This window comes from Rhinoderma darwinii, chromosome 8 (genome assembly GCF_050947455.1).
Source record: "Rhinoderma darwinii isolate aRhiDar2 chromosome 8, aRhiDar2.hap1, whole genome shotgun sequence".
Lineage (NCBI taxonomy): Eukaryota > Metazoa > Chordata > Amphibia > Anura > Rhinodermatidae > Rhinoderma > Rhinoderma darwinii.
The window spans coordinates 95462552-95488713 of record NC_134694.1 but is presented as its reverse complement, the minus strand read 5'-3'; the positions used below and the strand labels follow the sequence as shown (position 1 = coordinate 95488713).

Genomic DNA, 26162 nt, shown 5'->3' with positions numbered 1-26162 from the left:
GCTGTTTTTTTGGTCAACTTAGCAATAAAAAATGTTTTAATAAAAAGTGATCAAAAAGTCGTATGTACCAAAAATTTGTACCAATAAAAACCACAGCTCGTGCTGCAAAAAATAAGCCCTGATACCGCTCAATCGACGAAGAAATAAAAAAAGTTCTGCCTTACAGCATGTGGTGACACAAATCATTTTTTTTTTTTTTTCTAACAAATTTTTTTCTTTGTAAAAGGAGTGAAACATTAAGAAAACTATTAACTTTGGTATCACCGTAATCGTATTGACCAGCAGAATAAAGTTAGATTATTGTTTTTGACGCACGGTGAAAGAATGAAGGAATCCATTTTACACTTCCACCCCACAAAATTTTTTTTATGCCACTCCATTGATGGAAAAATAAAAAAAGTTATGGCTCATAGAAGGCGGGGAGTGAAATACGAAAATCCAAATTAAAAAAAAATGGCTTGAGGCAGGATTACTTCTTTAAATCTCTTTCTTCTTCTGCAGCTTGCTGATGATGACCAGGGATACGACCTGGACCTCTTCTGTATTCCTAAGCATTATGCAGCGGATTTGGAAAAGGTCTACATTCCCCATGGACTAATAATGGACAGGTAGGTTGTACTTGTCTTTTATAACTTCTCTAAACTAGAAAGCCTCGTCCTCCCGCAGCTCTGCTGTATAGAATCGGTGTTCGGTATGTGTAGGATCCCGCCGTGGTTTTAGCAGCGGATCATAGCACAGAACTAATGAATAAAGAAATCTTGTTTAACACAACTTATTTCCAAACCTGTACGTCACCTAAATGACAGTGGGGGACAGTTATCAAACCAGTGCAAGTTTTTTTTCGGCTGCGTGGCAAGTACACGTGAAGCACATGGTTTTTCTGAACTGCACCTGTACTTGCCACACGGCCGAAAACCGCGGTAAATCCGCACAACGTTGTGAATGAGCCCCCTCAAGGGATTTTCCAAATGCAAACCGGGCAACAATCAGTTAATTACCCGGCAGTCAGATCTGGTCAGGGGGAGTTGCTTGTGACCTTACTATGGCCTCATTTATTAAAACTTTCAACAGTAAAACTGGTCTAGTTTCCCATGGCAAACAATCAGAGCTCAGCTATCATTGTTTAAACTGCTCTGGGGAAAAAAAACAGTCTGAACTCTGGTCGCTTTGGGAATCTTGAACACGGCCTCGTATATAAAGACAGAAATATATATATTAAAATGAGAGGTTTCCCTGTCAGATTGTATTAGGCTGGATTCACACGACCATGTTACGTCTGTAATGGACGGAACGTATTTCGGCCGCTAATCCCGGACCGAACAAAGTGCACGGAGCCAGGCTCCTAGCATCATAGTTATGTACGACGCTAGGAGTCCCTGCCTCTCCGTGGAACTACTGTCCTGTACTGTAATCATGTTTTCAGTACGGGACAGTTGTCCTGCAGCGAGGCAGGGACTCCTAGCGTCGTACATAACTATGATGCTAGGAGCCCGGCTCTCTGCAGTGTGTTCAGTCCGGGACTTCCTGCCGAAATACGTTCCGTCCATTACGGACGTAACATGCTCGTGTGAATCCAGCCTTATGCTTTTTAATATATACACGATATACAAAAATGGCGACCGCACTCTGCGAACACTAATGCCACCTAAACACTATAAATGATTAAATATGCATTGCTGCTGAATCTACTTACAATAGGGAGGTTCTTAGCGCGCATTTTGATCAAATTGTGAGTGCCCACCTGCCACGACAAGGCGACCTATATAAGGTGGGTCCCTATGCTGCTCATACACCAGAACTGGGACTAAACCATATATAATACTATACACAGGCCTTGCAGTTCCACTGAAGTATTGTTCTCATTCTCGATTTGGTTTTGTCTAATGTACAATGTGTTATTTTTAGCTGTAATTGACTCATAATCCATTTTAATTGTATTCTGCACATTTCTATGGATACTAATGCAGTATTGAGATGTTTGGCTGAATCTGTAGACTATCGTGTCTGATTACTTTGCCCGAATGGGTGACTATTTTTTTTTTTTTTAAACTAACAAATGATTAGGCTGATTGTATGTGCAGTCTCCCTTGTAAACTCCTCTGTTTGTGCTCCAGACTTCCTTCAGTTTCTGAAGTCTGATAGCGACCATTGTAATCCATAGTGGCCCTCGTGGAACTCCAGTCACTGAGAGTGCCCTCCCCTCTGTCCGTTCTGTCTGGCAGTAGGCCCGAGAAAAACCTTCTCCCCCTTCCACTATTTTTACTCTACTGTCTTTTTACTGCGTCGGTTTCAGCACCTAAAATGGCCCAAATTTACTCTCCTTCACTTCAATGGGAGATAGGGGAGTTTGTTTTTTGTTTTGTTTCCGCCTCCGACCTAAATAGTGACATTGAAGGGGGGGGGGGGGTCGTCATTTTTGGTATGAATATAATTCAATAAAGCTGACCGGTAATATTAGGTTCAGTTCACACATTGCGTAAATAATGGGGATTTATTTTTTTTTGCAACTGAATTTGTTGCGGAAAATCTGCAGCAAATACAGTAGCAGCAAAGTGGATGAGATAAAACAAATCCCATCCACACGCTGCGTAAGTACTGAGTGGGGAAAAACGCTCAAATTGACCTGCGGTGCAGAATTTTATTTTGCAGCATGTAAATTGTATTTGCGTAAAAGCTGCTTATCTGTTGTGGGTTTTCCCCATTGAATTCAATGGGGAGGTAAAACCCCCAACAAATAGCAGTTGTTGCTTTTTTGTTGTGGCGGGTTCGCAGCGATTTCGCCTCAAAAAACGCAACTGTGTCAAACAAAATAATCTTATACTTAGGGTATGTGCACACGACCTCTTTTCAGACGTAATGGAGGCGTTTTACACCTCGAATTACGCCTGAAAACATGGCTCCAATACGTCGGCAAACATCTGCCCATTGCTTGCACTGGGTCTTACGATGTTCTGTGCAAACGAGCTGTCATTTTACACGTCGCTGTCAAAATACGGCGCGTAAAATGGCGGCTCGTCAAAAGAAGTGCAGGACACTTCTTGGGACGTTTTTGGAGCAGTTTTCTCAGACTATCGAAAACGCCGCGAAAAACGCGAGTTGCTCAAAAAAGTCTGAAAATCAGGAGCGGTTTTCCCTTGAAAACAGCTCCGTATTTTGTTAATCGTGTGAACATACCCTTACACAGGAGTCTGTGTTCTTCCCTCCAGCGCGGCCGCCTGGGATGACGTTTCATCCCATTTGACCGTTGCAGCCAATCACAGTCTGTAGCAGCGGTCACTTGGGATAAAACATCCCAGGAGGTCAGCCTTGATGATGTCAGAGGGCCGGCCTCCTGGGATGACGCGTCATGCCATGTGACCGCCGCTGCAGCCAATCACAGCCTTCAGCTGTCTGACATTTCATCCCAGGAGGCCGGCCTGCTAATAGGCAGAATAAGTGTTGCAGTTTACCACAGCGGACATTCCTGGCGAAAAACTGCACCACAGCCTGGTGCGTTGTTTCGCCCGGAATTCCATGCGGCGCACAGGTTGGATACGATGCATGCTTTTACGCAGCGTATCCGCCCCGTGTGAACTCAGCCTGAGGCCTCATGCACGCGAACGTATTTTTGTCCTCCCGTAAATACGGGTCCTTGGTCACACGTATTGCACCAGTATTTACGGACCCGTGCCCGTAAATACGGGTCCGGTGTCACCCGTATTCCACCCGTATTTACGGGCATGTTTTCGCTGCAAAATTGCACTGCAGTAATCGGCAGCCCTTCTCTCTATCAGTGCAGGATAGAGAGAAGGGACAAACCTTTCCGCAGAAAAACTAAAAGAAATTCATACTTACCCGGCTGTTGTCTTGGTGACGCGTCCCTCTCTTGACATCCAGTCCGACCTCCCTGAATGACGTAGCAGTCCATGTGACCGCTGCAGCCTGTGATTGCCCTGTGAGTGGCTGCAGCGGTCACATGGGCTGAAACTTCATCTCAGGAGGCCGGACTGGAGGAAGAAGCAGGGAGTTCTGGGTAAGTATGAACGTCTTTTTTTTTATTATTATTTTTTTACAGGTTGATCTATAATGTGATCGGAAGTCACTGTCCAGGGTGCTGAAACAGCTCCTGCCGATCGTTTAACTCTTTCAGTACCCTGGACAGTGACTATTTACTGACGTCGCCTAGCAACGCACCCGTAATTACGGGTGCACAACGTAGTCACCAGTAATGACTTCTATGGGCCTGCCCGTGCCATAATTATGGCCTGAAATAGGACATGTTCTATATTTTTCAACGGCATGGGCACCTTCCCGTAAGCAAACGGGAAGGTACCCGTGGCCAATAGAAGTCCATGGGCCTGTAAAAACGTGGCATAATTACGGGCGTTTTTACGTTCGTGTCCATGGGTCCTTATTGCGTGAAAAGAAAGGGAGTCCATGGGATTTTTAACCTGTATCCATTTTATTAGACACCACATACCCTGAATCTCTGGAAATATGTTTTGATAACGCCTAATGTCAGAAAGCAAGACATGTATGTGATGGGGCCTTTACTGTATCACATTGGACATTGCTTTCTTTATCTGGAGCTATTGCAACAGTTATGTACTAAGACTTGTATATTTTAAGAAGTTTCTGTGCAATATCCTGGGCTGCTAAGCGCACACATGACATGGAAGCTGCTTCTGTGTATTGAACTCACTTATAAGAATGTTATCTGTTCTTCCGCTTTGTGGAAAATGACTTTATTTCCGTGACCACTATATAATATCTCTGTACACAGAGGACGTTTCTGGCTTCCAGCTTGGCTCATACCTATAATGACGTGATCACATGAATGTGCTGAGCGATAAGTTCTGCAGTATTGGGGCCTGTTGCAGAAAGTTGTCCTATGTGCTCTTCCTGTTTTTGTGACCCAAATCTATATTAGAAACTTCCTGATGTGTACGTGTTATTTGTTATACTGAAACTTCTTCAGTAAGAATCTTCGCAAGGCATCAAACTGAATGTGGCAAGTGGTTTAGGCTGCGTTCACATCTGTGTCAGGGCTCCGTTCCATCTGAGATTTCTGTCGGAACGGAGCCCTGACTGACAAAACGGAAACCAGGAGTTTCTGTTTAAATCACCATTGATTTCAATGGTGACGGATCCGGTGCCAATGGTTTCCGTTTGTCTCCGTTGTGCAGGAGTTCCGTCGTTTTCACGAAATCAATAGCTTAGTCGACTACGCTATTGATTCTGCAAAACGACGGAACCCCTGCACAACGGAGACAAACGGAAACCATTGGCCCCGGATCCGTCACCATTGAAATCAATGGTGATGGAAACCCCTGGTTTCCGTTTGTGTCGTGGCTCTGTTCCGACTAAAAATGTTGTCTGAATGGAGCCCTGACGCAGATGTGAATGCAGCCTTACTCAAGTGTCCATGTGCCAGACACAATTTCCCCTGGCAAAATCAAATGTTTGCTGCGCGGCCGGGTGTCAGACCGACTGCAATCTGAAAGCCGGCGTCTCTTCTGAGACAAACACTCTTAAATAACGTATGGTCATAAAATATTTACATAATTGTGGCATACTAGACTGTACATTGCTTGTAGGGAAGAATATCTCTATACACATGAAATCGGCCTGTATAGCAGTGCACAAGGACTGCATGAGCCCTTACTTCACTCCTCCTTGTATTACATGGTCACCCATTCACCCACAGTTTCCCCTGACAATAACTGCTGATCGCCAGGGGTTTCATCTGCTGGACCTGTTGTGATCGGCTGATTGCCAGAGGAAACTGGGTGACCATGTAATACAAGGAGGAGTGAAGTAAGGGCTCATCACACTGGCACAGAGCCTGTAAGGCACATACTTGTTTGTTGTGATTAGGAGCTGCTTTGCTAGCGGCTAAACAATGTTGTTGTAGTCGGCCTGTGTTTGAGTGAAGCTTACACCACGCACAAGGCTGGGTTCACACGTTGCAGTCAAAATGCATTTTTTTGCTGCGATTCGAGACAAAACTGGCGCGGTTTTGCAAAGAAAAAGCATTTTGTCCGCAACATGTGAACCCAGCCTAAGAGATATAGCGGTAAAACAGACCTTGTGTAGCTGACTGATGGAAATGATCATCTACAGTCCATGTAAAATGAATACATATAATGCACATTATCTGGGATGCTGTGATATATCCTTCATATGATATTATTTATTAAGTGTATCTATCATTGTTGCTTTTTTATTTCCTTTTTGAATAGACATTTACAATCGTTGAGAGAACCTGTTTAAACCTGTTTACTTTATTTTCATGACCAGAACAGAAAGATTAGCCCGAGACATCATGAAAGATATGGGTGGCCACCACATAGTTGCACTCTGCGTTTTGAAGGGTGGATACAAGTTCTTTGCGGATCTACTTGACTACATCAAGGCACTAAATCGGAACAGTGACCGATCGATCCCTATGACTGTAGACTTTATTAGATTGAAGAGTTACTGTGTAAGTACTGAAGCTTTGTGACTGCAAGGCCATCTAGTGGCCACAAAGTAAATTGCAAGTTTATTTTATTATTTTCTAAAAATTGAATAATTTGTAGAACACTAATCATGTAGTAATATTCTCCACCAGTCTTGATGATAAACTTTCCTCTCATCACTCTGTGCATTGGTGGTTGAGATGGTTCGTTCACTGGAGTTGATGTGAAATCATGGAGCTTGGTAATAACCTGGTCTTATGTCCATACAGATACAATTAAACTTTCCTCTTATAAGTAGTCTTCAGTTTCTCCTGTCATCTGAAGTCCATGTTTTCATATGATAATAAAGCTACATAAATTCTATGTTCTATCTTACAGAATGATCAATCTACAGGAGACATTAAAGTTATAGGAGGAGATGATCTTTCTACTTTGACCGGCAAGGTAGGTATTGTTTAACCTTCTAGAGACCAAGTAGCAAGAGATCTGCTGTCTGTACGTACATTTCACACATGTTTTGACTGGTCTATAATCACACATTCAGGTAGTAGTTGTGGCTGCTGTCTGACATTGAGCATGGTCAGCGCTACCACAGAGTGAGGCTCAACAAATATTCGACTGCTTTACTCCCTATTTGCATTTTATGTTGTTTGACGCAGGGTCTATATATTGCTGTTTTTACTGTATTATGTGTGTCTTACAATCTCTTCTTTCCTTGCAGAATGTTTTAATTGTTGAGGTAAGTTCACATTTAATCTGCTATTTCATATTAGTTACAATATTTACTTCTCAGCAAATAATTTGTACACATATTTATGCCTGTTCTACATCATGACTTCTTAGAGTTTAGATCTTATTATAATAAAGCTCAGACTCTTCGCTTTAAAAAAAAGAAAAATACCAGGCTTCTATCTCACTGCAATATTCAGGGTCAAGTCTGGGAGCAGGGTGAAAAGTTTTTTACTTCCAGTTTTATGGCTCTGAAAAGCCTCATTCAGACATTGCAGATTTGAACAGTATTTTAAAAGCCAAAACCAAGACTCGATCCTAAACACAGGGGAAATATAATGGAAAGAATTAGGGCTTGTCCACACGTAACAGGATTGCTGCAGAAAATTTCTGCAGCAATTCCGCAGAGACTAGTAGAAATTCTGCTGTGAAAAAACCGCACCATTTCCTGGGTTTTTTTAATGGACAAAATGGCGCGTATTTTGCTGCGTTTTCCTCAATGTTGGGAGATTGACATCTCTGAAAAACGCAGCAATTCAGTCCACTTTCCGTGGCAGGAATTGACATGCTGCAGCATGAAGTCCTGTTTGTGCATTATTGTCAGCTACATGTTTTTTATTTTGCATTTCAGCAGGCATAACTTTTTTTCCTTGACAAGTTTGTATGAGGAGGTGATATATGTAGGAGAATTTTATTTTTTCCGGCGCAGTTTGGGGTACTACTGTGTCATTTATGCAATGCTATTGCAGCGTGAAAAGAGACAATTTTTCAACATTGTTATTTTTGTTTTTTATACTGTTCATGTTTCACACTGAATTAGGACCTGTTCACATCAGCGTTTGTTTCCGCTGAGTTGTTCGGTCGGAGGTTTCAGTCAGGATAACCCCTCAGCTTCCATGTCCCTCACCATTCAACTTAATGGTGACGGGAACCTAGCGTTTGATTTTCCGCTGATGTGAACTCACGCTGATGTGAACACACCCATACCTGTTTAATTGCGGTTGTGTGGATTCCGATTAACTAGGTTTTTTTGTTTTTCCGGTCCCCGGCAGCGCTATAAATACTGGAATGTATATTAGCGAGTGTACTCACATACTGCAGTGAGTACACTGTTCATAATTTTTGGTCCCCACATAACCCCTTTTAAGTTTCAATTTGAACTTGCAATTTTCCTCTTAATTTTCGAAGTCTTACAGAGGATCTTATTGGAAAGAAAATAAAACTGTCCATACCTGGAGTATGCAGTGAAAAACAGCACTGGAAACTAGTATACACTGTGTGAATCCAGCCTTGGGGAGCCGTGGAGGGGGGAAGCTACAAATGACAGTGGGATGTACCAAGTTCCTTTTGTGCTCCCACACAGGATCATGCCCTCACACAGTATAATGCCCCCATAGTGCCTCTCCATGCAGTATAGTGCCTCCTAAAAATAATTACATTCTCAGCTAGCTCGTTCCTCCGACAAATATGAGATCTTTCTGCATGTCTCTTCTGGTCTGTGCGGTGAGGTGGCTCAGCACAAGCAGGCACGATCACGTCACTGCATCGCGCCTGTCTGCGCCAAGCTGCTCACGCCAAGCTGCTCACGCCAGGCTTCGCATAGTGAATAGAGCAGGGAGCTGACTTCTCCTTCACCTCTGGATTCAATTGTATCTGTGTTTTGAGGTCGGAGATAGTGGGAAATGGGCCATGCCGCTGGATACGGGACAGTTGGGAGGCATGCGGTTACTGCCATCTCTCTACCCCTCTCTAATCAGAGCATTTGTCTACTCTGAGACATGGCTGTTTACTGGCATCTGGATCACAGAGATTTTGGGTCTGTTCAGTTCCGGTAATTATGTGACTATTTGTGCGTGTTGACCTATTCATACATGGCCTTTTATGCCTAATGCACATATTGAACTTTTATTTTTAGGAGGTGTTGCACGTCTCGGGCTCCGCTTTGGTCAGACTTTTAGCCACAAATGAGTTTTATGCATTTTTTTTTTTACTCAACATTATGCGATCTACTTTCATGAAATGGGTGTGCTGGTGTAATATTTTTACATTTAATACTCAGGTTTTATTCCTGTATGTCAAGTGCTAAAATTGTTAAAGTGGAATATCCGCCAAAATAATTTTCTGAGATGACCTATAGGTGAGTCAGAAAATGTAGTGCAGGTCTATCTGTTCAAACACGCACTGCTGCTCCAAAGGGCCATGACACTCTCTTGACCACCTGAATCCCTTCAGTGCCCCTTAAAAATTCACTAAAATCAATGACTATTTGATATGAATATTGCAATGATATCTAAAGTGATTGATAATTTGATTTTATATGGTTCTCGCAGGACATCATTGATACGGGAAAGACGATGAAGACATTGCTTGCAATGCTGCAGAAGTACAATCCCAAGATGGTTAAAGTAGCCAGGTAACTTATCACTAACAGAAACCGCTCTGATTGATTTCCCCTTACATGTAAAATTTGCAGAACCAACGTGTTGGATATTATCTATTTTAAAAAGTATTTTGTAAAGAGAAATGTTAAAATTTTTTTGGTCATTTTTATATATCTCGTTAATGACTGCCCACTATCTTTTGACGACAGGCAGTGAAGATCCTCAGTCGGCAGCAACGTCTTTTTGCTTTACTGTAGTAGAGGGGAGTGAGCTCTTCAATGTGAGTTCCTGCTCTAAACACAAGCTGCTATTAACTGCTCCTGTTCTTAGAGCAGCCTCCTGCTCTATGTCTGGGATCGGAGGACCCTCTGATCCCGGCTGTATAACCCTTTGATCGCTGCGGTTCATGACTGCGGCATAATTAATAGGGACACTCCATTCGACCGGGTCACCAGGTTTCCCAGTGATCTGATCTGAGACTGACCCCTTTGCATTCAGCTGTGGGGACATAGAAAGGACCCCAAGGCTGTCTGTCCAGTAGGCCCGCTGTAGGGGCACAGGAAGTGTCATTATGCCTGTATCCTAGTGATGCAAGGAATCCTGTACTAGCATACAGTAGTATGCTAATACTTTCTAATTTTAAAATAAATATGTAAAATATTAACCCCTTGATGTGATTGAAAAACATTTTCTTTAATTAAATAAAAACACATGATTCGTATAATACAAGTTATTTTAAACTCCAAACATTACATAAAAATAAAAAACGTAGTTATTAGGAATCCACACAACCGCATTCAGTGTGAAACATGAACCGTATAAAAAAATAAACAAAAGTAACTTAAAAAAAAAAGCTCTTCGCGCTGCAATAGCATTAAATAAATTACACAGTAGTACCCCAAACTGCCGAAAAAAATAAAATAAAATTCTCCAACATAAATCAAGGCCTCGTACAGATTCGTCAAGGAAAAAAAGTTTTGGCTGCTGAAATGTAGAAAGGCAAAATGAAAAAAAAAATTTAGCTCATCCAATAATGCCCAAACAGGACTGGTTATTAAGGGGTTAATATTTAAAGTGATTGTGGGTCCTGAAAATTATTAGCAGTTTACTCACTACGGTATGTGAGTACACTCGCTAATATGCATTCCTTTCCCGTTGCGCTGGTTGAGATTTCGAAATATTTTTTATAGCGCTGTCCGGGACCGGAAGTTTAGTTGCACAGCCTTCTTTGATGATATGACTCTTCGTCATGTGACCTGTCCCGCTCTATTTAATCTGTGCTACTACTTGTACATAGAGCACAGCGGGGTCGGTCATATAACGAAGAGCCGTCTCGTCATCAAAGAAGTCTGTGAAACTAGACTTCCGGTCCCTGGCAGTTCTATAAAAATGTATGAAAATCTCAATCAGCGCAACGGGGCACTGGAATGTATATTAGCGAGTGTACTTACAAACTGCAGGGAGTACACTGCTAATAGTTTTTGGTCCCCACATAGCCCCTTCAAACAAAATGGTATGAAACAGTTATAGTTGCTGCCAGCAGGGGGCGCCCACATTTAGTAAATGTAGCAGCTAGCCCTAATATTACAATACAGAGAGATACAGTACGTTGGGTCCATGCTGACCGAGGTCTGCAGGGAGACGGGCTGCATACATATACTAGGCTCTCCCTTGTACAGCCGTATTGTCAATATCTCACTACTAAGGCCTCATGCACTCGTAATTACGAGCGCGGCCACGGGCAGCCGGCCGCTTTTGCGAGCCGTGCTGCCATTACAAAGTATAGCAGCACGGCCCGTAAAATAGAAAAATAGAACATGTTCTATTTTTTTTAACGGCACGGGCACCTTCCCGTGAGAAAACGGGAAGGTGCCCGTGGCTAACAGAAGTATATGAGCCCATTATTGCGGGTCGTAATTACGACCCGCAATAACGGGTGTTTTTACGGTCGTGTGCATGAGGCCTAAGTGAGAAAAGATAAACCTGATACTGTTTATTGCACGAACATTTCAATTTGGTAAGTGTCTTAAATGTTGTTTAGACTTTAATTTCTCTTAACAAATAGGCTGTGTTTTAATTTCATTTTTATTTTTTTGTTACAGCTTGCTTGTAAAGAGAACTCCCCGCAGTGTTGGTTATAGGCCTGATTGTAAGTTATGGTCAATTATTAATAAAGATTCTAAAAATGTATTCTGACTTGAGCCCAGCAGTCCGCCTGTAATGGTATTAAAGGAGTTGTTTAACCAGTTGCCCGTTGACTATAAACATCTGGCCAGGCTGCCAGAGAGGGAGAAGAGTAAGGCTGCGTCTACATCTGCGTCGGGACTCCGATCATGGGTTCCGTCCGACCTTTCCGACAGGAACCCATGAACGGAATACAAACGGAAACCATAGGTGCCATGGCCGCCGTTTGTCCCCGTTGTGTAAGGGTTCCGGTGTTTTGACTGAATGAATAGCGCAGTCTACTACGGTATTGATTTGGTCAAAACAAAGGAACCCTTACACAACGGGGACAAACGGAGGCCATTTTCACCAGAACAGTCACCATTGAAATCAATGGTGACACATCGAAAACCTATGGTTTCCGTTTGCTTCAGTTTGGATTCTGTTCATGGTTTTCCCTGAACGAAGTCCCGACGCAGATGTGAACGCAGCCACAAAGTAATGTAAACACTTTTTTATTTTATTCACTAATTATTTATCGGTCTACCTATCTGCTACACAGCGAAAGTTCGACCCAGCCAAAGATCACTGTCACGTAGCCTACATCGCAAGTAATACAAGTCAATGTGGTTCTGTCGCAACGTGCAAGTTGCCGCGACATGAGTAGCAAGAAATCCAAACTGTTCTGTTGACTAAAGTCACTTGCAGTGTAGGCTAAGGGACATAGCGATCTTTGGCTGTGTGACCTATGTCGCAGCCGAAGTCACCATGTAGCCCGAGCCTTAGGGTGATTTAAGATGTAGAGGATTACAGTACAAGGCAAGTAGATGAGATTTTACAAGTCTCATCCACATGCTGCAGACATTTTACACGGCAGATTTTCAAATCTTTGATATGTTGTTAAATGAATACTTAAGGGGGTTCTAATTTCCAAAAGTCACTTCAGGTTCTAAAGGAGTTTTCCAGTCCCCAAAAATGTATGGCCCATCCCCCGGATCGCCCCTGCCGATCAGCTGTTTTGAGGGGGCCGCAGCACCCGTAAAAAAACTGCTTTCCCTTCATTCCGGTCACTGCTCACACTGAATTGTGGACAAAACTGTAACGGCAGTTCACATTATTTCAGTCTGCTCACTTCAATGGGAGAAGGCTGTAATACTGTGAATTGCCGCTACAAGAGTCTGCGATTTACAGTGTGAGCAGTAATGGAAATTAAGCTGAATTCAAAACAGCTGAACGATGGGGGTTAAGGGAGTCGGACCCTGACCAGATATTGATGTCCTATCCTGAGGATAGGCAATCCATTTTTTTTTTGGGGACTGGACAACCCCTTTAACGGTGTTTTGGCACTTCGCAATGTCTGTAATGGTCGTATGGTGTCGGCAGACCAGCTTTGGAAAACTGCTCTTTAAAAGCCAGTTTGCGCACATTCATTGTAAGCTACGCCTTGCGCTCAGGGTGTAAGAAATGCACACACATTCAGTATCGCTGAAGTCGGCAGAAGTTGCCAAATATGTATTCAGGAGTGTTTACCCAGTGGCATGCACCAGATGATGTCAAATGACAATCCCCTAAATTCACATTTTACATTTTTGTTTTTTCTTTCCATGGAAGCCCAGTTTGTTCTGAGAAAAACAAGACCAAATACATGTAGGTTGGAAGAGTAACAGAACAACAATTTGCTTTTAAATTGAGACATGACTAAAACGAAAATGGGCCTGGTCAGGAAGTGGTTAAAGTTGATATAGACACCACAGAGGGGTCCGCTAACAAGCCGTGGCTCTGTCCCACATAAATGTTTTCTTTAAATGGCTGCATACCAGATTTCCCCTGTAGTGGCTGCTGCAGGGATAATGAGCAGCAGACAGTAACTTGCCAGGTCTTGGGAACCAGATGCCTCTGGGAGGAGACAACCCCTGTAATAGTTTAGTAGTAGGGGACAGGAGATAAATTATTTAGCGTTCTCTTCAGATGTAGCTCACCTGACTGACAGGTCACAGGCATTCGTGTATAAATATGGTCACACTAGAAGAATCTTTGAGTTGTTTTCACCTTTGGTCCTAAATCGCCCACAAGTTAGGTTGCAGCGACATTGAACACATTTTTGGCTCAAAGTGTGGTTTATATTCGAGCCCCCCATATGGGGGATGCAGGCGAGAGAAAAAAAAAATACATCTCAACAGTATCAATCCTGCATTTCTATAGAATCAGTGATACTTTTCCTTCGGTTGTCTAACCATTGTTTCTCTTTTGTAACTTTTCAGATGTAGGATTTGAAGTGCCAGATAAGTTTGTTGTGGGATATGCATTAGACTACAATGAATACTTCAGAGACTTGAACGTAAGTATTTTGATGTTGACTACTTCTGTAAAACAAACTTCCACCAGAGGTGACTGCATGGGGAATCCAAGCTCTTTCCATTGTGGTTACCTTACTACTTACTGGTAGCGGTAGGGACGACCATGAATATTGCCTTCGCTTAACAAAATGTGCATAAAATATAAAGCGCTTTGCTTTGGCCCTGGTAATTAGAATGTCTTATCTCTTGGTTGCCATAGGTAACGCAACCGTATTTTACTGCTTTATTGTTGGGTCACCCGCCTCAATCTTGCATTTTATAATGTACCTCCTCTGCACACTCCTGTCCTGTTTTGCCTCAAATACCCTTTTCTGCTTGTTTCAGCACATCTGTGTGATAAGTGAGGATGGGAAGGAGAAATACAAGGCATAGAAGATACCTGAACCATTGATGAGTCGTCTTCTCCGAAGGCTGGGATGATTTTCCTCATCATGCCCCTAGACATCATACATATCACACATTAGGCTGAGTTCACACAGAGTTTTTTGCAGGCAGAAAATTCTGCCTCAAAATTCAGTTTGGAATTTTGAGGCAGATTTTCATCTGCATGCACGCCGTTTGCCGCGTTTTCCGCTCGCGCCCTTTGAGTGCCACGGGCAAAAACGCAGCGAAATACGCTTTCTCTGCCTCCCATTGATGTTAATGGAATGACAGAGGCGTAAACGCCCGAAGATAGGGCTTGTAGCTTTAACGCAAGTTTTGTTTTTTTTACCGCTCGCGGTACAAAACAGTGTCCGCCTACCATTGTAATGAATGGGAGGAATTTTTGGCACGGTTTCCACGTACCAAAAAAAACTCAGTGTGAACAGGGCCTTAGACTCCTTACTGCATGAAACCAATTTACCTTGTCAGTTTTTTTTATCTTCAGAAAGTAATGGCCATGGATGTGCCTCCAAGCGGTACAATAGTGTTCATTTTCCATGGAATATGTAAGATTTGCGTTTCTTTCGTTGATGGTTAGCACTTATTTTAATTTGATTTAAGTTTACAGTTAAATTGATAGCACTTAAGGGACTTGCAATGGACGATGCATAGCTGCTGCTTATATTAGTAAGTAACAGTTCCATGCAGTGGAGAAAAGTGTAGATTTATCCATATTCTGCTATCACAATGTATCTGATTAATTGACTGACTAGTTACTGTAGCAAACATCGGCCTCTCTACTTTGTGCAAATGTTGGGATTTCCCAAAAACAAAGTGTACTGAGACATTATTACTATTGGTCTGTTTTTGTCACCTAAATCAGTCTTTGATTCTTTATTTCTAAGTTATTGGTAAAACGGCCTTTAATAGTCCACAGCACAGGTCTGATGATGACTAGAAACCGAAAAGTCTTGTGGGTGACTTAACACCTTTCACACAACAATTCAAACTATTTACATAAATGATGCTGTATAAGGCCTCGTTCACATCTGCGTTGGATGCTCAGTTAGAGGCCTCAGTTGCAAATCCGGTCGACAAAACCGAAAGCAATACTGCAGCATTGCTCCGCTATTGCTTCTGGCAAAACAGAACCCGTTAAAGTCAATGGGTTCCGTCGGCCAACGAAACTGGTGCTTCTTGTATTTTCGTTCTCCTCTGACTGGCATTCTGTTTTTCTGCTCAAACGCAGATGTGAACCCAAACAGATGGACAAGTTCAGAACACATATCTTGGAGATCTATGAAAACCAGTGCAAAGGAAAAGTGAAGCAGTTTCCCATAGTAATAATCTGATCCCAGATCCCATTTCTCAGAGGCCCTAAAGAAAAAGTAGCCTGATTGGTTACCATGGTTATCTGCTCCATTTTCCTTGCACCTGTAGTGATAAATCACTAACAAATAGGTGATAGAATATGTACACAGGTCTATGTTTAGGTCTGTGGACGGGTATATACAATGTCTTTAGTAGACCTGGTCCGTGAGCACTGCTGAGGCAAAGTTAACACGTCGCATGATTTTTGTTGCAAAAGCCGCTCAAATTCTGTAACCATGTACAGTACAACATACGTGAATTTTAAATCCGCAGCATGCCCTATCTGTTGCGGAGAGGCTGCAGATTTTATCCACGGATTAAATATATTGCAATGCAATTAGTGAAATCCGCAACGAAAACTACTTTGTAACATGTGGTTCAACAGTGCAATTTTTACACTATGTGTGAACCCAGACTTAGAGGCTGGTTTCAGACAGCCACATTTAAATATCCACAAAACCCATCGATGTCACTTATTGATGCGGATTTCAAAACCGTGCCGTAAAATTACGCGCCGTTTGAAGGACCGTGCGCATTTCTGTTTGAAGTCAATGGGAGCCGGTTTGTAAGTGGATTTTAAGACCATCCCCTAAATAAGCAAGATCTAAAGGTTGACATAGTTTAGAATGCTATCGAAGCAAACAGGACATGCTAACCTAAGACTGCACAGAATTCTCTCAAGATATGGACAATCTATTACCAAATAAAAAAAGCTGCACTATCCTTGATCATTGCAGATAAATCACCCGGAGCATATTTTTGATAGTGTAATAAATGACATTATAGTATTGACGTAATTAAGTTAACCAATTTAGGCCGCCTTCACACAGCCGTGTTCAGTCTGTGAGATATGGACCATATGTTGGCCGTATTTCCCGGACTGAACAAAATTGGGGGAGCCGGACTCCAATGCATCATAGTAATCCATGATGCGGAGTCACTGCCTCATTGTGGGACAACCGTCTTATACTGTAATGTTTTCAGTACAGGACAAGTTCTGTGGGCAGGCAGTGACTAACCGCATCATGATGCTAGGAGTCCGGCTCCCTAAACGTTTAGGTCCGGGAATAACAGCCGACCTGCAGTCCGCATTTCACGACCCGAACACGGCCGTGTGAAGCAGGCCTTAGACACTGATGTAGAAAACCAATTGCAATTCTACGGACATATAAAGACAAACCTGTCTCTGCACATACAGTATGAGTAGACCTTAGTGCAGCAGCTGCAGTACTCCTGGGCCATCCTCTGAACACAAGAGGGGGAATTTTTTTTTTAAGACTGGCATTTCATACGCAAGTTTTAAGTTAGGAGGCGCGCACCTCTTAATAAATTAGGCGCATCTCTGGCTCTCCATGCGTCAGAGTGAAATCTACATCAGCTAGAAGCTGCTGGTGTGAATTCTAGTACGTGTTAGGCTATGGGTGAACCCGCCCCTTACACTAAGCTCCACAAATTGTTTTTTAAAAAAATGCAGTGAATGATGGAAACCGCACAAAGTCGCAATTTTTTGGCAAATTGCAGCTTGTCATATGCAACTTTTCTACGCCAGAAAACTGGTGTAGGAAAGTTAGATTCCCCTAAATGTGCCAGTGGAGTCACATTGGAGCAGGCCTGGCTCTCAAAACCTGATGGCTTTCTTGAAAGACGCGGTCAATCAAGTTTGACACTCCAATCAATTGAGAAGTGGCCGGGCGTGCAGTCATCTTTCCATCATGTTCAGCCACAGGGCAATATGTTCGCAATATTTGCCGAAATCATTTTATTTTTTATGACCTATCTTATTGGAAAAACTGTGTATGGGGAGGGAGGGGGTGTTGTTTGATGCAGGAGTAAAGGACTGGTGACTTTTTTTTTCTTCTTAACCTGTATATTGAAGTACAGAATTTATGCCGATGGACCTCATGTACACCGGTTTATTTTTTAAATGTGTAATTTATTTTTTTATGTATAGAATTTGAGTTGTCATTTTCTGCTTTTCAAAAATAGTCAATCCAGCAAGACTGGATATGTATTTTGAAGATTCAATTACTAAAATTACTATTCGTCAGATTGGTCCTCAAGTTACTGTAAACATATCTTTAAAAAATATTGCAAAAACAGTTGGCTTTCATTTTGATTTTAAGCATATTTAAAGAAAGTATTTATCTTTCTGATAAGCAAGGTTGTGAATAAGCGGCTTTCAAGAAATTGTATCCTCATACAACTTGAAAATATAATTTTCTAAGATTTAGAATATTCACTCATCACAAACTAGATGTTTCATTTATGTAATCCTGCTGTTAACAATAAAACATTTAAAAATCAGATTGTGGAAATATTTTTGTTTGGGGGAGGGGCATTTTTGCTGCCTGTGCAGGATGCGGTCTGACAGCTGGGGGCGCTCTCTCTACAGGTGCTGTGTTGCAGCGGCATTGGTTGCCATGCAGCGAGTAGAGACTCACTTGAAAGAGCTCTAAAGTGGCAAGTGGGTTCAGCACCATCTTAAGAACTAGAACTAGGGTCTAAAGCATGGGAGGAGAGACTGGAGAGATTTTATACTACTTCAGACTCCCTGCAGATAAACTTATCGTAGCTGTACTGTGCAGAGTAAACCAAAGAAGCACAGGAGAGGGGGCAAGTAAACGCTGCATAAAAATTAGTTTTAAAGTCTTGTTGGTTTTTTTTAAATTGCACATTTTCTTTAAGGCTTTTTTTTTTCAATTCCTATTATTTAGTGAGTCTGCTGTCCCTCCTGCTGCCATTGCATGCTTTCTAATGTTCACACTATTTTATTACATATTTACTATTGATTTATGGTAGCTTTATTTATGACAGTCTTGATTTGTGGCACCTACTTGTTCTTAGCGTTAGGTGTCATGCACATGGCTAATTATATACAGCAGCACACAGTCACATGGCTCTGGAGTACAGTTGCACTAGATTAGAGTGTCTCCCCTAGAAGCCGTCTTGAATATGAACTGTAGGAAATCAGACACTGAAGATTTAGACAGTGCTGCCAGGTAAGAGCTTGTGCACACGTAGCAGATTTGCTGCGTATTTTCTGTCCGGAAAATACGCAGCAAAAAGGTTGAGATTTAACAAATCTCATCCACACGCTGCGTAAAAAATCCGACCATAAATTGTCCTGTGATGCGTATTTTTCGTTCTGCAGCATGTCCATTCCTGCTGCGGAAAGTGGACTGAATTGCTGCGTTTTTTTCAGAGGAGATGTCACCATCTCCCAGCATTGAGCAAAAGCAAAACCCGCACCATTTTCCGCAGAAAATGGTGCGGTTTTTCCACAGCATAAATCCTGCTAGTTTCTATGGAATTGCTGCAGGACAGACTAAACAGGACAGAAAGCGACGATGTCCAGGAGTTTAAATGTTAACAAAAATGAATTCTTCCATTGTTATTGCACGTTCAGACGGGGCGGAATTTTTCCGCTGCAAATGTTGCTGCAGATTTGAGGCAATTACGCAACGAATCTGCACCAACATTTGCATTTTTGACAGGTAATTCAGATATCACAGCGGACTTGCCACAATTTCAGTTTTCGCAATGCAAAGGCTGAAATCCGCGGTGAAATTCCGCTTCTTCTCCGCAATGTAATGAGCATGCTGCGGAGGGATTTTCTGCACCGCAGCCTGATTTCCACACAGTTATTTTCCGCAACATCTGAACTAACTTTCCTAAAAATGTATAGAAAGACATGTAAAAAAACGGCTGCTGCGGACTGTCCGCAGCGGAATTCAACAGCAATTCCGCCACGTCTGAATGAGCCCTTACAATAAAGAAAGCTCCCGTACTGACCAATGATGTCTTGTGCAGTGAACACAGCAGAGCAGGAGGGACTGCAGTGTGTCTGACAGCTCTACTGTTATGACGGGCCTGTGCTGGGAGTGTACAGCTTTTGGTAGTCCACATCTTTACATACTAAGACTATGGGGGGAATTTAGCTTTCCTACACCGTTATCTGGTATTCAAAAGTCGCAATTTGCAGGGAAAAATTGTGGCTTTTGTGTAATTTCTGCTGCCCATATAGCACTTTTCTAAACAGAAAGTGGGCAGAGCTGAGTAAGGGGCTGGGCCTGGCAAATTTACGCCAGAAACAGTTGGAAATGATGGCACAAATAAACGCCAGCTCAGACATATAGACAGGTCAGACTATTGTTTTGATTACAGCCAACGTGGCCAATATATATAAATTTTTTAAACATTTATCCATGTTAGACTTGCCTTTCACATCACATTTTTGCCGTGATTCATGACAAAACTGCGCCAATTTAATGACATTTTTGCACACAAAAAAATTTAGTGACGTGTGAGCCCAGCCTGACACAATGTATAGCAAAGAATAAATGGAGCTCCATTTTTTTTTTTTTATATCTACTTGAAGAACTCTGAACACCCAAGCAAGATCAGGTAGACTATCTGATTAATGACTTTCATTTTGGGGAGAGAGTGAAAGTCCAACTCTGCCCTATCAGAAGAAAGTGTTCCTGCCGACCCATCCACTCTGAAATAGCAACAACACGAGGGGGAGAATGTTACTTTTTGCGTAGAAAAGTCAGTCTTCAAAACTCCCACCTATGGGTCTGAGGATGTGTAGGTGCCTGGAAAATGGTAGCATAATAGAACACAAACTGGAGATGTGAAGGAAGGTTTTCTGGACTGATGGGTCTAGATGTGAGATCTTAAGGTTGGATTCACACATTGCATATTTGATACAGATTTTGTTGCCTATTTTTTTTTTAGCCAAAAGTGACTTTAAAAGAAATGTGAAATATAAAGAAAATTGTTGCAGAAAATGTCTACAACGCAGTTTCCTGCGGCTTTTACGGCAGAAAATGGTGCGGAAATTTCAGCGTTTTTCTCAATGTTAGGAGATGGAGACGTCTCCTCTGAAAAACACCAGAATTGACATGCTGCGGTCCGACAAAATACACACCGCAAGTCCTTTTCGGCTCTGAAATTTTACGCAGCATCTACTATGCTGCTACTGTATTTCCGGACGGAAAAAAACGCAGCAATTCCGCAGTGTGTGGACAAGCCCTTAATCTACATCTAGTTTTGCCTATTTGTTACACTTTTTTTTTTTTTTTTTAAACCAGTGTGTGAATCCAGCCTTAGATTTGCAGATAAATACTGATCTATTCATTTCTATGGCCCAATGTCTGGGATGTAGAAATAACCTGCAAAAAATAGGACATGTCCTATTTTTTTTATTTTAAAGATCATGCTCTTATACTTTATAATGGGAGCACGGCCCACAAATGCAGGTGACTGTCCATAGCCATCCGTGCCCGTAATCCCGGGCCGTGTGCATGAGGTTTTAGGATTAACAGAAGGCTATAAATAAAAATACTCTAACCTTGTATACAACCATCAGTAAATGGTGACAGATCACTGCAAGTTTGGGATGTGTAATATCTGGAGTCTGATTTGTTTTGATAGACATTATGGATAAGTACAAACTTTAACCCCTTAAGAACAGTTTATTTTTAATGTTTTAATCTCTGCATTTTATTAATGGCACCATTTTGCAGCATATATAATGTATTAAAGGGTTGTCCACTACCGGACAACTGATGTCCTATCCACTATCATCTGTACAGTGGGTCAGATACCTGGACCCCACACCAATCAGCTGCTCCGGCTGCCTGCGGGCATCAGATGCTATTGCACTGTATGCAATGTACTGAGTCGGAAGCAGTTGGCTCCGTATGTTGTGTTGTGTCCGTGCTGCTGAACTGCAGCTATGCTCCTAATTCACTTGAATAGGAGTAGTACTGCAGCTCTGTTGCTATTCCATGACCAGAACCAACTGCTGGCATGAACGTCCAGTGCCCAGAGGCAGCCGATGCACTGTCCAACCCCCCCACAGATCATGTACTGATTACCTATCTGGTGGATAGGTCATCAGTTTTCCGGTCACAGTCAACGCCTTTAAATAACTTAGGAAAAAGATAATTCTGCCATTGTTTTTAGGGATTTACTTTTATAGCATTTACAGTGCTTTATAAACAACTTTTCTGGAGGACACTATAAAAGTTTGGCATCGCCTTAATTATATAGTGTCTTTATGTTTATACTCGTTTTGAATAAATTATATTTTAACAAAATATGGTATGTCGTTCCCACGTAACGTAAATGCTGCGGAATTTACACAGCATTTACAGTAGCAGTAAAGTGGATCCTGTGTGTGGGAACCCTTATGATCACTTTCTATTCATGTTTTTGGGAGGTGGGACTAAAAGAAAAAAAAACGGACTCTGGAATTTTTTTTTTTTTTTTTTTTACGGTGTTCACTGTCCTGGATACAGAACATTCATTTTAAAGAATGAATAGTACCAATGATGTAATTTTTTTTTTTTCCTTCAATAATGTGTTAGGGGGGAAAAAACAACAACTTGTGTTTACCTCTCAACCAATACATACGTTTTGCAGTGTAAAAAAGTAGTCTATTAGGTCCTGCCTCTGACAGGGTCGAATAGGCTCTGGGGCATGGCAGACCTGGGGGCCATTGTGAGCCTCCCCCCCCCCCCTCCCCCCTCCTCCCGCATGGCAACCCATTGGCATGTTGTAGGCAGTTGGGCCTATACAGAGAGCCCTCTCCCTCTAAAACCTCTTATGTGCCATGGTCAGTATTGACTGCAGCATCTGAGGGGGTTACACGGCCACGATTGGAGTCCTATCCTTCCGCTGTAAGGATAAATACACACGTCAATTTTGCGGCGGAATTGACACAGATCTCACCCTTCGCAGGCCAGGCTCCCATGGGTTGGATACGCTGCGTAAAATTCATGCAGCGCATCAGACCTGGAACCTGCAGTACATTCAGTCCAAAAAAAAATCGCACCACATTGTGGTGCAGCTTTTCAGACGGAATTTCTGCAACGGAAAAAAAAAGCACTCACGCTTACCACCTCCCTCTTCGCTGCGTGTAGTCCGGCCTCCTGGGATGACGTTACAGGCCATGTGACACTGCAGCCAGGGATTGGCTGCAGTGGTCACATGGGATGAAACATCCCTGGAGGCTGGACTGCAGGAAGGAGGGCATTCTGGGTACGTTTTTTCCCCGCAGTTGCGGTTTTTGCAGCGTAATCGCTAAACACGTGGCTTTCTGTTGCGGTTTTTGCATGGGGAAAACTCGCAACGGAAAATCAACAAAAACGCAGCATAAAATTACGCTGCAGAATTAAATTCCGCACTGCAGGTTAATTTATTAAATGTTTACGCTGCAATCTCATCCACTTTGCTGCTACTGTAAAAGCTATGGAAATTTTGCAGCGTTTACACTCCATGGGAACCTGGCTTTAGGGTTGAACTCAGCCTTACAGTACATTGTGGTGTCGGAACTACCTGCTCCCCATAACTCACTATTTCTGTGGTCCTAAAGCGGCACTGTTACAGAGCAGACACCTCACTGCAACGGGCGGAATCACTTTGATTCCACCCGTTTTACACCTTAAATGCCGCTGTCAATCGCATTTAAATTGTTAGAATCAGGGGGGCGCTATATCGCTATGTGCAGCCACATAAACACACTATAATGTTACTGCAGTGTCCTGACAATGAATATACATTACCTCCAGCCAGGACGTGATGTCTATTCAGAATCCTGACACTTCGCTAACGTTTGCCTTGCTATAAATCTCACAAACGTAATCTCATTGTAAGTGACATTTTACAGCGTAATCTCGAGATTACACTTGCCTTGCTGTAAATCCCACAGAAACGTTAGCGAAGTGTCAGGATTCTGAATACACATCACGTCCTGGCTGGAGGTAATGTATGTTCAATGTCCGGACACCGCAGTAACGTTACTGTGTGTTTATGTGGCTGCGCATAGCGATATAGCTATATCGCTATGTGCTGTGTAAATGAATGGAGAGAAGTGTATGTCACTGATTATGACTGTGACCACACTCCTCTGTACAACACCTACTTGGCCAAAAAGTAAAACACGCCCAGTTGTCTATTAAGAAACTCATTAGCATAAAGCTAATATAGGTCATAACTCCATAAAAAAATAATTTTTCTAAATAAAAACACTGCTGTTATCTACATTACAGCGCCGATCCCCTCACGTACAATATAGGCCACTTATAATGTGTGACAGAGCCTCTTTAAGGGGTTAAAGAGTTTGTCACCAACTGGAAGGAATCATGTTAGAATTATATAATAAACATTCTACAGTATGAGCAGTGTATTTCTTCATATAGTCAAAATAACTGTTCATGAATATTAAGGGTTTACACAACGCGATCAAATGCATTTTTTTTTATGTGACCTTTACAAAATCAGTTTTGCTGTAATCCATGGCAAAAAAAAAATGCATTTTGATCAAGGTGTGAACCCAACCTTTTTTAGAATAGATTTATTCTAAGTTTCCACAAGCTGATTGGTCTGTTATGTGGACTCATTCACTTCTGTGCAACAGTGATTATTGGTAAAACCTATCAATGAAGTCCCAGCCTTTAGACTCAAGCACTGATAAATATTTCATAAAAACAGGATATTTATTACCCCTTCAGGACTGAGCCTGTTTTGGCCTTCTGGACGCAGCAGATTTTTTTCAAATCTGACATGTCACTTTAAGTGGTAATAAATTGGGAATGCTTTTATCCATCCAAAAGATTCTGAGATTGTTTTCTCGTGACATGTTGTACTTTGTTAGTGGAAAAATGTTATCAATAAATTCAGTATTTGTGAAAAACACCAAAAACTTTACAGAAAATGTCCAATTTTTCTAAATTTAAATGTATCTGCTTGTAAAACCGATAACGCCACACAAAATAGTTACTAATTAACATTTCCCATATGTCTACTTTGTTTGCATCGTTTTTTTGAACATCCTTTTATTTTTCTAGGACGTTACAAGGCTTGGAACTTTAGCAGCAATTTCTCAAATTTTCAAGAAAATTTCCAGAACCTATTTTTATAGGTACCAGTTCAGTTCTGAAGCCGCTTTAAGGGCCTTATATATTAAAAATATTAAAAACCCACAGCATTTAGAAATTTTAACCCTTTAGGTGTTTCACAGGAATTAACCCCTTAATGACCAGTCTATTTTGGACCTTAATGACCAAACTAATTTTTTACGTTTTTCAATCGTCGCATTCCAAGAGCTATAAGCTTTTTATTTTTGCGTCGACATAGCTGTATAAGGTCTTGTTTTTTGCGGGAAAAGTTGTATTTTTTAATAGCGCCATTTTTAGGTACATTTTATTGATTAACTTTTTTTTGGGGGGGGGGGGGGAGGGGGAAATAGAAAACAATCTGAAATTTCCCCACTCTTTTTTGCATCCTAAGTCTACGCCGTTTACCGTGTGGTATAAATAACACAATAACTTTATTCAGCGGGTTGTTACGATTGCAACAATACCAAATTTGTATAGTTTTTGTATGTTTTACTACTTTTACACAGTAAAAACGCTTTTTTTTCTAAATTTGTTTTTGTCTCAATATTTGAAGAGCCGTAACGTTTTTATTTTTTCGCCGATGTGGTTGTATGAGGGCTTTTTTTTTGCGGGGCGACTTGTAGTTTTTATTGGTACCATTTTGGAGTAGATGCGACTTTTTGATCACTTTTTATCACATTTTTTTAAAGTCAGTATTCACAGAAAACAGCAATTTTTCCATAGTTTTTTACGGCGTTCACCGTGTGAGTTAAATAATGTAATAGATTTATAGTCGGGGTCGTTACGGACGCGGCGATACCAAATATGTGTAACTTTTTAACTTTATTTTGTTTGTTTTTTAATAGTAAAGCATTTTGTAAGGGGAAAAGTTTGGTTTTTCATTTTTCACATTTTTATTTTAAATTAACTTTATTAAACTTTTTTTCCACTTTTTTTACTAGTCCCATTAGGGGACTATAATATGCGATTCTGCGATCGCTGTTGTAATACACTGCAATACTTTTGTATTGCAGTGTATTACTGCCTGTCCGTTTAACACGGACAGGCATCTGCTAGGTCATGCCTGCGGCATGACCTAGCAGGCATTCACTCCAGGCAGACCTGGGGGCCTTTATTAGACCCCCGGCTGCCATTAGAGACACAGACACTCGGCGATCGTATCGCCGGGTGTCGGTGGGAGAGAGAGGGAGCTCCCTCCCTCTCTCCAAAACCACTCAGATGCGGTGCTCGCTATTGAGCACCGCATCTGATGGGTTAAACGTGTGAGATAGATACTAATATCGATCTCACCCGGCAGAGCAGGGACGCTCCCAGCCCTCAGCTGCCTCTGGCAGCTGAGAGCAGGGAGATTTGACAGCTCCCTGCTCTGTTAACTTATTCCGATGCCGCGACGTAAAAAGTCTATGGCATCGGAATAAGGCCCGTTCGTGACCGACGTAGAAACACGATGGG

At 41.9% G+C, this 26162-nt stretch overlaps 1 protein-coding gene across 2 annotated transcripts in view; it reads left to right on the top strand.

Annotated features, from left to right (window-relative positions):
• HPRT1 (hypoxanthine phosphoribosyltransferase 1) overlaps nucleotides 1-14630 on the top strand; it is a 31298-nt gene extending 16668 nt beyond the window's left edge. For both annotated transcript variants that reach the window (XM_075835948.1, XM_075835949.1), the window contains exons 2-9: nucleotides 502-608; nucleotides 6280-6463; nucleotides 6819-6884; nucleotides 7162-7179; nucleotides 9500-9582; nucleotides 11653-11699; nucleotides 13975-14051; nucleotides 14395-14630. In XM_075835948.1, the coding sequence (XP_075692063.1) occupies nucleotides 502-608; nucleotides 6280-6463; nucleotides 6819-6884; nucleotides 7162-7179; nucleotides 9500-9582; nucleotides 11653-11699; nucleotides 13975-14051; nucleotides 14395-14442 (630 nt within the window). In that variant the 3' untranslated portion in view covers nucleotides 14443-14630. The remainder of the gene's footprint in view (nucleotides 1-501; nucleotides 609-6279; nucleotides 6464-6818; nucleotides 6885-7161; nucleotides 7180-9499; nucleotides 9583-11652; nucleotides 11700-13974; nucleotides 14052-14394) is intronic.
• The last annotated feature ends 11532 nt before the right edge of the window (nucleotides 14631-26162 follow it).